Genomic DNA, 15,394 nt, shown 5'->3' on the forward strand with positions numbered 1-15,394 from the left:
GTGATGGCTTATTTATACAAGTTAGGCTTTGATTGAATCCATCGTCTGATATTTTCAAGCTTTTTAAAATGTTATTTTAAAAGCTTCTTTACTAAAGTTTAAGAATGACTTCGCAAAAAGTTACTTTTGTCCACAAGTCAAATTCGACCGATTTGCATAAAATCCAGCTCAGGAAGTTTTAAATTTTATATCGCGCAAATTTTGTAGGTATTGCATCACACAGCTAGTTTTCTTCTACAATTCTTAGATTTGATGTTATTCCTGCAAAGGATCTGCTATATGAATGAAAAAGGATCGCCTTACTTTTGGGGAGATATTTCATTAAGGAGGGACAGCATGACCGAAGTTTAATGCACATTTACCACCTTCTGGATTATTTGCATTTTGAATATTATACAATAATGAAAGCATCTAATAATTACAGATAGGGTAAATGTCGAAAGTTTTCCTGTATGTAATTTTATCCGAAAAATAGTAATTATGCAAATTCACCCGCAATGGGAATGAGGGAAGTGATTAGAATGAGTGTCGGACAAAAGAAAATGATAAAGCATCGACTAAAGATATATATATTAATTGAACGGTTGCAAAGATTCCAGATCTTCTCAGCAAAGCATTTTCGTCTAAATTTCGTCTTTTTTGAGTACATGATTTTGAACATATTTAAGGCATAAGGCAACAAATGAAAGAATGGATTAAAACCATTGGATACGGAAAACGCTCCTTTTTTGGAAACTAGCCGAACGAAAGTTGAATTGGTTGACGACAATGCTCTTGCATAGAGTAAAGGCCGCAACAACTCAAAGGTAACCCTAGCACAAGTAAACTCAATAATATGATTTGCAAAGAATCGTGAAAAATCGTTATAATTTCTTTAAACAAATTCACTTTTTAAAGTTTCTTTTCAAACCTCAAATAGAAAAGTTTACCCCGCCCCATATTTAATGAACACACGAGAACGTTTGAACGGATGAGAAAATCCTTCAAGGATATTATCATCATTTACTGCGTTAAGGAATTGTAATGAACTGAAAATATTAGGGTAGACTCCTCCACTAGATTCACTGAACTAACTTTTATCAGTAATTTATCATATTCCATTCACATTTTCATGCGAATCCGCAGAAGTCTTGATCGCTATGCATACCCTTATGCCAGTTGTGGAAGTTGGGCGATATTTGTAGTATTTTTACTATCCAATGTCATTATTTTAAAATAAATTTTCTTAAACCCGATGCTTCGGTAAGCTCCGAATTCCTTAACCAGTAAACTCCGATTGCATCCATGAAAATATCACCCATTACCTAAATACGCCCTAGTGTAGAAAGGATATTCAACGAGACTCGAATAACGAAATAGAAAAAACGTAAGGAGAAAGCCATACCTGTTTAAGTCAGCCATGCTTGGGATGTGATGATACAGGTTGCTCGTCGTAAAACTCCTTGCACCTCCTTGGAAGGCCACGAAGAAGAAATAATATTGAATAGACCCAATGAAAAACCAACTATGAATGATTCTAAGCCATTTTGAAAGGAAGGGAAGAAGAGTCACTATGGTCTAAATGGCCACGTAATAGATTTCAGGGTATAGGTGGGACAAACTCATCCAACATAACACAAATCACTGTTAATCCGAAAATGGATACCTTATTGAGATAGCAACTTTTCTGTGATTGAGAATCAAAGTATTCCCGTTTAAAAAGGTAATTTGAAAATCTAAAATTATTCATTATTATGCACTGCCAATGAAAAGAATCCGATACCGTTTCCAAAATGATCGCTTTCTCTAATCCCAGGTAACATTGTGATCGTGGCAAATGATTTGAATGCTAAGCCAGGCCCTGAAAATACCTTGTTCGGACATATGATGAAAGAACAAGGTTGTCTTTGTTGTCGTTACGGTCGGCATTGGAGACACATTGTTCCAGCATAGAGCCTGTTCTAATTATTTGAACATTTTTCAGATGATTTCGGAACAGTATCCTCGCTTCACTTGCCCTTTATTAACTTCGTGGAAGCCTTGGACAACATTAACAAGGAGTGTATCTGAAGTGCTTAGCGCAAAGGAGCATTCCGGAGAAGCCAATAGTTGTTATTACGACAGCGTTGAATAACATGCACTGCATAGAGTTCCAAATTCCGTAATTGAATAACGTATGACATGGCATGCGGATAGGAACAACTACCCCGAATAAAATTAAAGCCATCTTAGTCACCACTGCAATCAAGTTGAATGAAACCGCCAGCCTTAATGGTCTTCAAAGGCTTCGTTGACCCTTCTTTTCGTCGACTTTGGTCCTACACGATCTCAAACAAAGCCCTACGTTGGCGTATGGCCCGTGGATTTGTTGATCCGAAAGTAGAGATGGCGAGGAAGCAGCAGACTTAATAATCCACTCATTCCTGTAGATAGAAACAATCCGATGACTCGTTAAGTTGGGAACCTTAGCCTTGTTGGTATTTATTTTCTGACTATCTCAGCTTGCTTGTTTTTCAAATCCAGATACTCGCCATTCTATACAGTCTATAGATTGTGCATTAAAATTCTCCACGTCCTTCGACCAGGGGAACGTGGGGAATGTTACCTATAACGAGAAAAGTCGATATCGACTATAGAATGCTGTTGAAGCTCCTCTTTCGAATTCAAGTTTCACTGATGTTTTATTTCGATACAATATTCGAGAAATTAATTTAATATATGCTTTTCTACTTGTCATATCCAATTTGAATTTTACCAGTTGCGGAATGGGCCGCATCTGCCGGAAGCACACCTTCTTTCAAACGAATATTTATTTATTTTACTAGTTTATTATTGTATAAGTAGTCGTAATAGTATTTCCTACAGAGGTGTAGTAATACCTGAAGGCTAACTTCTTTAAATGTGGTTCAGGTTTTGTGTCTCTTATAAGAGTATTTCCCTGTAACATTATGTATGTATATGGGTTCCTTATATCAGACTACATACCGTAAATTTATTCGAACGAGGAAATTTTGATCTAGTATAACTACACTGTATGATGGCCGACAACTGCGCTTTTACTCTTTTGTGTTGTTCATGACATTGTTCACTGTTGTCATTCACCTACAGTGGGAACTGCTTTCAGTCATGCTTCAGAGTGTAAAAAAAATCATTTTGAAAATATGTGATACGACAATTTAAATCCTAGTAATGACAGTAAGCCAGGACACTAAAATTGTATAAAAATAGGGCGAATATTTAGTTAGAATACTTGATAACAGATGACTCGAAAGTGGTACAGTAGTTTTTTTAGGGAAATTTTCTTTCTGGAATGTTCGCGGAGAGTTTCGCACCCTCCGCCAGCTAAGTCCCAGAATTAGAATGAAACCTGTGGGTTGTAAATATGTTTCGATTTGAATCAAATGTTCTGTAATTAATGGTGAATAATGTTTTATAATTAAGTGTAAAATAGAACGTTTCCACTAAAGTTTTTTTGTTGTTGTTTTTGTTGGGCGCTGTGCAATCCATTGATATCTATCCACTCCCGATCAAGGTTACGATGAGAAAGGTAATAAATCTGATTTAAATGGGCCAACCCCCAACCGAATTGGGTAAATACTAAACAATCGCGAAAACGGGTAGAATTGTTGATAGTTGAATGCGAATTGTGATGGTTTAGATGGTTTTCCTTTGGTAATATAAAAAAAAAACTTGATTAAAAATAGTTCAATGTCTCTCTGTGTGAATATGGGCTATTAAGGTATCAAATGAAAGGTTCTATTAGTACTTTTCGAAACTGGTTCTATTCTTAATGGAGCTTAGAAGAGAGCTCAAAATGTGTCCTCAAAAAATGAAACAGGTCTCATTCTCAGAACTTATCCAATCGAAAATCTGAACAAATCACAATGATGCATCTATATAAAATCAATTACTACAAAATACAGTTAATATTAGCATACTGACATAGTTTAGAAATTTACCAGGATCCTAGAAGTACACAATTTGACAGCAGTATAAGTGATAATATAAAACATAATTCTATGTTGAAGTAGATACCATAAAGTTATAGTGTCAAAGTTTGCTATTTCACGTGAAATCATTCCATTCTAAGATGTGTGCATCAAGCAAAGTGAAGTCATATGAGTGGCGGGTCTCAAAGAAACATCTTAATGTCGCCTTTTTTAATTTGTCTGTCTGTCTGTCACAGACACTTTTCTCAGAAACGGCTATACCGATTGACACGAAATTTGATGAGAAAGTGGGACCTGACATGCAGTGATATCCTTCTACGTTGATTTTTAGGGGGGGTCTCCATACATGTAAAAGGGTGGTGTAAACATTTTTTCCACCAAATATAGTCATGTGGGATATCAAATGAAAGGCCTCAATTAGTACTTTTCGAAGCCGGTCTTAGTTTTAATATTTGTTAAAAAAGCGGGAGTAGTGGGAGGGGTAGAGAGTGATGATTTCTTTAACGGACACATTCTCCGAAACTACCCAACCGAAAAATCATGAAGCAGCCTCTATATGGTGCTCAGGCCTCAAAATACTCTCCATATCGATATCTGTTCAAATTAAGTTAATAATAGTATATTGCCATATTTTTGAGAAAGTTAAGTAAAACCTCCCTTAAGTTTACCTCAGAGTTATAAAAGTTGGTAGTAGTATAAAGTATAATATGAAGCATATTATCTCCAAGTTTGACCAAAACCATACTGTTAGTAACAAATTTGCAACCCGAAGTATGGGGTTGCCACGCCAGTTTATTGGCGTGAATTTTGTGGCATTCTTTCAATCGGTTAACATCCATACCCTTTTTGTTTGTAAACTGATCCTGGTCGAGTTGGTGTGGCCTCTTAGATTTCTTTTTAGGATTTACTATTTTATTTCAATCGATATTTGATCTTTTTATTCTTTTTTTTTTGTTTTTTTTTTGTTAATTTCTTTCTCATAACAAATTTAAGTCTATTTAATTCCATTTCTATCTTTTTTCTTTTTTTTTCCTTTTGTTTTGGTGTAGTAAAACTTATTAATTTAGCCATGTATCATAGTACCATATTGAATTAAACTTTTGAATTTGAGGACTCTCTCTTTCCATTGTGACCAGGAGGAGCAATGACTGATGATGTCGATCGCGGCACTCGGGTCCGAAGTTTTACTGCTTTACGCACGCGGTCGAGCCGGCATTTTTTTTATTTTTCAATTGAAGCTAACTTACTTTTTCCGTTAGGTTATTTCGTATGTTAATTTCTCAAGTACTGGTGCGAATTCACGCATCGGTTTATGGAGCTGTAAAGTTTTGTATAATTACATATGTGGCAGTGCATAGCTACATTCCCGAGCGTGATTAAGGCAAACACGTGGCGGACCTTCACAGTAAATTTTGCCTACTATTTAGGGTTTTCGGATAGCTCTGCCTTATAAGCCGACTCCGGGCAATTAGGATAGTCATTTGGCGGCCGCTCAATCAATATAATTCGTTACATGATGCTACCCGAGATATTAACAACGATAAATCCACCTTCATTGCTTTGAAAGTTTATTCGGTCCGGGATCGCCCTCGCCAAGTCTGATTGCACAGCTAGCAGCTTGGATTTAAATTCGGCCGATCTTTAATCAAAAAATTATAAATGTCCAGACAAAATTTCCTATTATAATTTCATTTGATCAGCACAGCTACGGTGGGAATCATCCTGTTAAAAATGTCAAACCACATGGTTAGAAACCTTTCAGCAATCTCATAATTAATCTGGTATTATGAGCCCGCTTGATGGCTGATAAGCCAAAACTAGAGAAAAACTATCTCTCACTCACCTCCCTAACCCACTAACCCGACGTAAGAGAGAATTATATTGGGAGAAATTTGTATGGTTCAGATCTAAATGGCCAGTGCAATTGGTTAAAATCAATATTCATTAGAATCAAAACAAAGATAGAATGCTTCTGGATTGTACTGATAATTGGCGCTAATATTACATGCGTGTCCGGATAGCTGAGTGGTTTGAGCACAAGACTATCGTACGGAAGGTCGTGGTTCAAATCTCACTGGTGGCAGTGGGATTTGTATCGTGATTTGACGTCGGATACCAGCCGAATGAGTACCTGAGTCAAATCAGGGTAATAATCTCGGGCAAGCGCAACGCGGACGACGTTACCTCCTATAGGGTACTATAATCCTGAAGTGTACTGTTACGGTCTTGAATGAAGTGCTCTAACACACTTCAAGGCCCTGATCCAATTAGATTGTCGCGGCAACGATTATTATTATTACATATTTCTAGATTCTCTCAGCTCGAAGTCTGCCTCATATAGATTTGAAGAATATAAGGACCAATGCCGGGCACTGAAAGAACTTCTTTTGCTTTCAGGAAATTTAATTCCACGAACTGCAGTGGCCCATAAAAGCAGGATTTTTTTCTAGAGTTTGACCATTTTAATTTTTATTATACTCAAGATTGTCAGCTGAAGAAAAAGAAGAAGACAGATGATATTTTCTCCACAAAAATCAGTTCATATTCATCAAAATTAAACTCCACTGTGGTTTGTATTTCACTTCCCAACATACCCAAGCGATTTGTTTTTAATCACTTCAAGTCAATGTTAATGAGTAATTTTCATATATCCGAATATTGTATTAGTTTGGCAATTTAAGACACAGTATGTGCAATGTGTCCAGAACTTCACTTTCTATCATCATAAATAAAGTGGTTTTAATGTTTGTTGAAATAGCATTAATAACATATGTAACTGCTTGATCGTAAATTAGCTAGGTCCTTGTTAGTTTCCCATGAGCATCCTTAACAGGAATTTCCGAAAATTTAGTTCTTTCAATCTATCGTTATAGATGATGCAATAGATATAATGTTTGCACGATATTGTATCCGAAATAGTTTGAACCGAATTTGTTAATTAAAGTTTTCCATCAAAGCCATGCGGAATCAATAAGCTTCAAAACAAAAATTTCAGAAAAGCTCCTAAATACCATTGATCACAAATAGAGTCCGATTTGTATAAATAAGTGACCAAAGAACGAGGAAGTATCATTCAGGATTCACTCGTCCAGATAGATTCTTCCAAAAGCTAACAAAATGAAATCAATCTTCTTGGCTCTCGCACTCATTGGTGCTGCTTCAGCTGGTTACCTCGCACCAGCTGGATATGCTGCTCCACTTCTGGGAGGTTATGCTGCTCCAGCCATCGCCACCGCCGCTCCACTTGCTTACTCAGCTCCAATCATTAACTCTGCCGCTTATGCTGCTCCAGCTATCGCCGCTGCTCCAGCTTATGCCGCCGCTGCTCCATTAGACTACTCAGCTTCCATTGCTGCGCCATTGGCCTATTCGTCTTACGGAAGTTACGGATATGCTGGATATCCTTACGGTCTCTACAAGAAGAAGGCTGCTGCTTAATAATCTTAAAGATAATCGCAATAAAGAAATAACTGGAAACCAATTTGCTCTTTGTTTTGAAAAATTAATACTTAATTCATTAATCTCTTCAGGTGCTATGAATACATTTCTATATTTATGATGTTAGCGGGTAGGCTATCTACAATTACGATGTATGTTTATATTTAGTTGTATATCCCCAAAGCATACATGCAAACTATCCCGTAGGCTTTTTGGTTGTGAAAAAATATAGTTCTGTAAATTATGTTCAGAGCGGTATTAAACAAGCTGCAAAGTAGGTCGGTTCACAAGGAGCATTGTTTATGAGGTCTCGTTCTTTCTTGAAGAAATATCTCCTAGATATGATTACCAAATAAGAGACAGAAGAAAGATCGGCAATGAACGCATAGTAACGTGGGTTCAGACGCTTTTCCGTACTTATCTCACCGTGGCTGCCATCTTTCTAGTAGCTTTTCAGAAGCCCGCGGTCACATTTCCCAGATTCGCGCTCCTTTTCCGGTAGAGACAATGTGCCTCATTCGCTAGAACATCCAGGGGAGACATTACCGCGATGCCACATATTACTTCGCTATATACTTTATTATGCTATTGTCAAATTTATATTGGATAATGACGTCATATACGTTGTAGAATGCACGAGTTTTATCCCCTATAACTTCGTTGTCTTCAAACCAAATTTTGCCTTATGTTATCCCTTATACAAACGCCAAATTTCGTAATTCTGAGATGAAATTAACGGGGGTTGCCGGGTAAATTTCCAAAATAAGCTAATATACTATTATTAACTTTATTTGTGCAGATATCGGAGTCGGATGTATTTTGAGGCCCAGATTTCGAAGAGATGTACCACTGTGTTTTTTTTCAGAGTTTTCGTGGGATAGGTTTTGAGAATGAGACCCATTTCACCTTTTAGGGCACACATTTTGAGCTCTCATTCCTCTATTTTTCATCAGAAAGATCATTTTCAAAAACTGCTAATCGAGCTTTTCATTTGATATCCCACATGATCATATTCGGTTCACACGGATGGGAAGCCTCTCTCAAACTCAACACAAAATGGCGCCACTGGCTATATGTAAAGGGATTCACAGACCACACCATTTTACCAAAATTTCGTGAAAATTGGTTTAGCCGTTTTGGAGTAAACCGGGTGTGATAGACAGACATTGAATCGATTTTAATAAGGTTTTGACTTTACAACAAATGCAGAAGATTTTTTTTTGTTTTTGGGAGAAGGGTAGGTGAATGCGTTTAAAGAGAGTGTTGGACTCCCGCAACAGTATACAGTCGAACTATCAACTAAACACCACACTTCCATCAGAGAACCAGCCTGGAACCGTTTCACATATTACTTCGGGCTGCCCTCCCGCTCTCGCGGCTTTGGAAGCTTTCAAATCAGGGAATCCCTTTCACCTACAGGAGGAAGGGAGTTGGTAGGTCAGGGAACCCCTTGCCCCCCGGTCCCTCTGCCAGTCGAAGCCAATCTTCTTCGCAATAAGAAGAGCCCGAACATAATGCACAACATGATTCCTGCTGCCAGCGCTCTTCAGCACCTCTCTGGCAATGTCGTCAGGAGAAAGCTCTCCTGTGTCTGCATAAAGCTGCTGACGAAAGCCATCCTAACCCTCATAAGAGAAAAACGTGTGTTCAGCGTCATCCGCCACTCCATTGCAGGACACACAATCAGGAGATCGTTCCTTCCCAATCCTGTGCAGATAAGCCTGAAAACCTCTATGGCCGCTTAGAAGTTTGGTAAGGAGGTCATCAATGGCACCATGTGCATAGTTCAGCTACGGGTTTAAATTGTTGATGAGCCGCACAGTCCATCTGCCGCTTGGCTCATTTTACCAAGAAAGCTACCACTTGGTAAGAGTACAGTGACGTTCTTCGCGGGCGACCACCTCTATCTGAACGAGGTTACTCCCGGGTGGTTCAATCTGAGTTCCCGCTGTTTAAGCCTAACTCGGTCTTCTTAAGCCAAAGGTTGATTTTCTGACCATAATCAGAGCCCTTCTGGGATAAGCACCAACGGTTCCAGTCGAGTGGTGGATGCAATACCTAAATTTCTACCGAACCAAGGAGCACGGTACTCGAGTTGACGGGCGGCTCGCAACGACGTTTGAGGCCCGAAGGTCTTTGTGCGTGATGTTGACGTAACCACAACCCCCCATGAACCTTGCATTCTGGGGCGAACAACAAATAACCAGACTGAAAATACATGCCTGACGAATTCTTACGGGACATACTATCGCCATCTCTGTTACCAGATAACCTGTGGCGATGCTTCAAGTCAGAAACCATTTTAGATGAATCCCCGTACAGGTCTGATCACCCAAAGCCTACTACATCACAACTAGCAAGTGAATACAGCTACTTCCTCGCCTGAAAATACCAAATGCAGGAGGTGGAAATTTTCAACATACACTGGCCTGGATGCATTTTTGACAAGGCTGAATTAGAAATAACTATGTTTCTGTCAAATGCTGGTAGTATGCAGCGCATACAATGCGTTCTGCTACAAGATACTTTCAATGAAGATCTCATTAGAGCTCCAAAGAGAAAAAGGGTCTATATTTCCTATTTCACTTCCTCTTCTTTCTAATTTTAACTTATTTTAATTATTATCTCCTTTTTTATTATCTCGCCTCTAATTTACGTCTCTTTTTTTCAGTTTTGATTCTATTTTCGTATTTTCTTTTTATTTTATAGCCATACTTTCGTTTTTTATATTTTAATTATTTTTGAACTCGTATCGCAATGAAGCAATTTAGATGAAGTTGACAAATTTGAAGATAGATATGAAATCCCTCAATCTACTCCATCCTAACTCCGGAAGGACTCACACTGAAAATACTAGGGGATTTTGATGGTCTGAAAATGTCCGCACGCGCGAACCGTTGTTTTATTTTTACTTTCCCATTAGCATGCGCTGCCTAGTATCTCTTTCACGTTTTTCCTCATTTGTTTTTTTAAGATCCTGCTGCGATCCCATGCATCGTTTAAAGGGAACGTGGAATTAAAATCACTTATACGTGACAACTGAAGTATCCAAACTAACTTCTCTCCCTGAACATTCTCGAGCATCTCTGCTAAAAATTTGCACTTCAGTGGGGCTGCAGTATTTGGAGGCAGGACTTAGTGGGGATTTTCCCCATCTTTTTAGATTTTTGAAATAATTCGGTCCACTTGGTCGGCTTAGCCAAACTAGAATGGTCATTTGAAATTCTCCAACCACCTAAGTGATGACAGCCGTTTAAGTAACAATTAGATTATTTCCTATTGGTTTGGATGTTTCGGCCCAGTTTATCAGTGGGAATTACATAACCATATCAGCAAAGACGCCATTCTTGTAACTTCACTGTGTTTAGTACAGCGAATAATGACTCCGATTAAGTACAATACTTTCGTCCCCTTCACCTCGAATAAGCCTTGATTAACTTTTGCAGCCGACCAGTATGCAAAATTAGAGTGAGAATTCCTATTATGATTCGGAGGTTTTTGGTGAGGTTGAAGCAATCCTTTGTGCGCATTAGTTCGTTTCCTCCAATAAGCACCCTGGACTGCTCCATCCCCGATAGACCCGCCCAGTATAGTTCCCTTAACCATTCCTCTTCATTTCTTAGAGTCATAGTCATGAAACCGTTACCGATTACACAGAAGGGTTCTGGCACGTGTAAAGGCGTCCCTGCTACCTTCTTGGCTACTTCCAAACCAGCATGGCCTGGAACCCAAAGTATCCAGACCCTGTTGGACGAGCCCACTGTACTCAGTCTCTCAAGGCAATCCCACACCAGTTTAGAGTTCACCTGGTTAGACCTAGGTGCCTTGATCGCTGCTTGACTATCGGTGAGAATAGCTATGTTCTGCCCCTTATAGTTCCTTTGCAGATTAAAGGAGGCACATTTGTCTATGACATATATCTGCGCATTGGCTCAAAGTACATTTTCCTTGGACCAATGACACCGGCACCCGCTCCCTCTGCTATGAAGGGTCCGTCAGTATACCAAGTAATCAGTTGCTGGTTTCAGCCGAATGTCGCAGCCACACTCTCCCGGTTTGCTTTGTTACTCGATCGTGTTTCAAACTTCTTATTGAAGTGAAACATCGTTATCGTATTATCCCTTGGTATCAGTAATTCGGGACCCCGCCTAGAAAGAATACCAATCTTCCTTCGATTTAGGCATCTCCCCGCCTCACTCAAACTACCGGCCATCCTGAATATTGCCCGCCTTGCCTGCATCTGTATGTACAGATGGAGAGGGGTTAATCCCAGAAGGACCTGCAGGGATGCCGTTGGGCATGTCTCTGTGTGCGATGTGTTGTCGAATGCTCCTTCGATATCCAAAAACGCGCACAGTACAATTTCTTTTGTTTCTATGGCGTCCCGTAGTACCTCTGTCAGTTGATACAGAGCAGTTTCAGTTGACCATCCTGCCCGGTAAGCGTGTTGACAGTGATGTAGGGGATAACGCTTTAGAACGTTAGTTTTAATATAGTTGTCTATGACCTTCTCCATCGTTTTGAGTACGAACGATGTTAGGCAGATTGGTCTGAAAGATTTAGGGTGAAAAGGATCCTTTTTACCCGCTTACGGAATAAGGACCATTTTTGCCCGTCTCCATGCCCTTGGTATGTAACCCAGTGCTATGCTCTCCCTTACCACCCTCAGAAGAGACTCTAAGATAATTCCTAGGCCTCTCTGGATAAGTGCTGGGAAAATACCATCTACTCCGGGAGATTTCAGTGGTTTAAAAGTTCCCACTGCTCATCTTAGCCTAGCTTCTGAGCATACCTCTTTTGCTAGTTTCCAGCTCTCCTTCCTTCTCTTTCTATTCGTTGTTGGCGTGTCAGGCAGAATATTGTCGCCTGCCACCGTGGGGTAGGACCCCGGGAAATGCGTTCTGAGAAGCAGGTGTACCCTGTCCTTCCCATTCTCGGTAAATGTCGTATCTTCCTTCTTCAAACAGACAGTCTTTGGCGACAGCCTTATACAGCCTGGTTGCATCTGTGATCTGCTGGATCCCTTCACAGAATTCCCTAAAGCTGTTCCGTTCCGCTTCCCTGATCGTGTTGTTATACGCAGTCAGTGCATTTTTGTACCTCTACCAGTCCCTGGTTTGTTTTGCCTGGTTGAAGAGTTCTCGTGCCTCTGTTGTCATTCTCGCCAGGTCCCTGTTCCACCATGGTACATCCGATGATGACTTAACTGTCTTAGCCGGACAGCTGCTGCTGCCTCATATGCGTCAATGACGACTGTGTTCAGGTTTCCCACCACTGTTTCTAGTTCCAGTTTGCTCCTGATGTCACTGCCCCCTTGAAGGTGGGCAATGTTGTTGCCATTTCTGCCCATCGATTGATCAATATATCAAAAATTCAGGTAATTACATTATTTTGACTATAGCTCTGTTAGTATGTATCCCATTGAATTCTATCATGCCTCATTTTAAAAGTCTTTCCAAGCACGTTTGAGGAGCTTTAGACCTTTTTCCACTAAAGTTACTGATTTTGTGTTATTTGACCTTGAAAGTACTAATTTTTTAGACATTACGAATTTAAGTTTGATGAGCCATAATTCAGTCTATATTGCACTCACTTAATACTGGGGGGAAGTGCACGTTTGTGCTATATTACTTTTGTTTCTTGTATGCCATCCTCTACCCCCATCTCAAATTTCATATCAGTTCAGATGAATTTAGAGGTCGTACCCGATTTTCAGCTTCAATGACTGGACTATAGTAATTCTTGGAAATCACACCACCAGAGTGAAACCACAAGCGCATAACAAGATATTGGCGGAAAAACCTTTCTTAAAATCCTTTTTTGCAGACTAAAATTTATATCTAGAGAGAAGTGTAGAGATATGCGGACATGGTTGCTATAAACACATGAAGGGCAACCACACGTACGCGCTTAAATTGCAACCACTGTTTTCTGATAACCTTGCAATCCATCAATTGTCCTACGTTTCGTAGTTCTAGTGCGACTGGTTCAATAGTCCTCGTCTGACAGTGGGTTCCATTGCATGGCATGATCCACATTGGAGTTGTGACCTAACCACTGCTTCTTCCGCCTTCTCGTCAATACATCTATGGGTATATGGCTCGCGCGGTGACGGAGTTGTTTACTATTACTGTCTTAAATTAGAATACCTCAATGATAGCCCACTGCCATATTTTAATGAAAGATTTTAGCTTAGACAGTGATGGTTCCTTCTCATCTAGGATTCCCATATAAAAGCACAGAGAGAATATTTCATGTTGGTGTTGACACAGTTGTATTTCAAGATTTTAAACAAAATAATGAAAAGGAGTTAGTACTGGTAATGCGTTAAGCGACACAAAATTCGATGCCGATGCGGCGGCAAAACACTCCATATAAATTTTTAAGAGCTAAATACTTTATCTTTTTATGATATTAAATTATATTTAGCACTTAATTATATACAACATGAAATTAAATTAATAATAATTCCCGCAATAGCTAATCTCTATTCTCTTTTTTGTCCTGCCGTCAAGTCATGGCACTCTGCTCTCCCCTCCTGTCGCAAGGTCTAAACTGAGTGGAGAGCGCCGGTGGCGTCATCTGTCCGCTCGCATTCGCAACATTCGAAATAAATTTCGAATGCCGCGAATCCTGCCGCGCTAGAAATTGATCTATGCCTTTGTTGTTCTGCGAGTCCAATGACTGTGGCAGACTGAAAATCTTGGGTTTATTAGTCTATATGTTCAGTCCAGCTCGACTATTTCTCCGAATCCAGAGCAAGCAAACATCATCAGCACAGTCGAGGTGCTTGAGGAAAGATGACTTAGTCCAAACCCAAATGACGCGGTAGGCTTCGTGTGCTCTGCGCTCGATTAGTGTGCCATCGATGTGGAGGTGTTGAAAGCTGTAGAAGTCTAACATCCATTACCAGGACCACATCCATCACATATTCGAGTAAGGTGTTTTCAGCGCTCAGCTGATATTCAGATCTCTTAGTACTGTCACTGCGTTGCCCTTTGGGAGCCTCTGCTCCTCTAAAGAATCCTTCCTCATGAGATCGGAAATTTTCGTTGGTACGCAGCACTGCACAATTGCAATGGTAGCAGAAACTGGCTCCCCAACCAAGGGAGAGTGGCTTGTGGTAGTCATTAGCAGAAGTCTAACACCAGAGTCCCACCCTTTGGAGAGTAATCTTCAGCCACTTGTGTAAGAATGTTTTCCAATCTGGAAGACAAAGTGGTGGTAATTTAAGTCCGGTGTTAGTCCAGCTTACATTGCTGGAATTCTTGATTAATTTGAAGAAATTGGTGATACGTGATTCTGGGCTGGCCAGCATTTTTTTAAAACAATTGTTGAGGTGTCGTTCCCTACATAGCAGAGGCAGGTCATCAGAGGTTTTGTATAAAAATTTGATGTTTTTTACAATATGATAAGTTGTAGAAAGAGTATTTGAACATTTTGGTTATATGTATCTTAATTACTTTTGGCAATACTAGGTCTAGGTCAAATTATTGTTGATCATTATAAAAATGGTACTCCAAAGAGAGTGTACCATATATTTTGGATATTTGGATTGCAAAGTTGGTATTCCAAATGAAAAACTTGAAGCTATTCTAAGGCCCCAAAAAACAAAAATCTGATGCTTGCTTGCGACAAAAAATTATGAGATTTACAGAAAAGTCTGACTTGAACAGCATTGGTTCAAGCCATTCCATTCTGTGAAAAGAGCGCCCCCAATTGATCGAATTACACATGAAAATTTGATCAATTTCTAAGAAGAATCCTTTTTCACCTAAAACTCATGTATCTGTTACCTTGTGAACCAATTTATTTATTTATTTTAACACTACACTAATATTACCATACCTACGTACCCCTAAATACTCTCTCACCATTAAAAAACCTAACACCTGGTCTGCAACGATGATTTTGCGATAAACCCCCCCCCCCCCCCCCACTATCCACTAACATTATAAATATGAAAATGTAGTCATAGTACCTCCGGGGATGAAAAAAATAAAGTATTGAATTTTCTAAACAACGAC

At 39.5% G+C, this 15,394-nt stretch overlaps 1 protein-coding gene across 1 annotated transcript; it reads left to right on the forward strand.

The window, feature by feature from the left end:
• Nucleotides 1-7,046: 7,046 nt before the first annotated feature.
• On the forward strand, nucleotides 7,047-7,367 carry LOC119648448 (cuticle protein 12.5-like). The gene has a single exon (XM_038050203.1). The coding sequence runs from the start codon at nucleotides 7,047-7,049 to the stop codon at nucleotides 7,365-7,367; it is 321 nt and encodes a 106-aa protein (XP_037906131.1).
• Nucleotides 7,368-15,394: the final 8,027 nt, after the last annotated feature.

The sequence above is a fragment of the Hermetia illucens genome, chromosome 2 (genome assembly GCF_905115235.1).
Source record: "Hermetia illucens chromosome 2, iHerIll2.2.curated.20191125, whole genome shotgun sequence".
NCBI classification, from domain to species: Eukaryota; Metazoa; Arthropoda; class Insecta; order Diptera; family Stratiomyidae; genus Hermetia; species Hermetia illucens.

Excerpts from the sequence above, each read along its gene's own strand:
- LOC119648448 (XM_038050203.1), top strand. The coding sequence starts at position 7,047 with ATGAAATCAATCTTCTTGGCTCTCGCACTCATTGGTGCTGCTTCAGCT.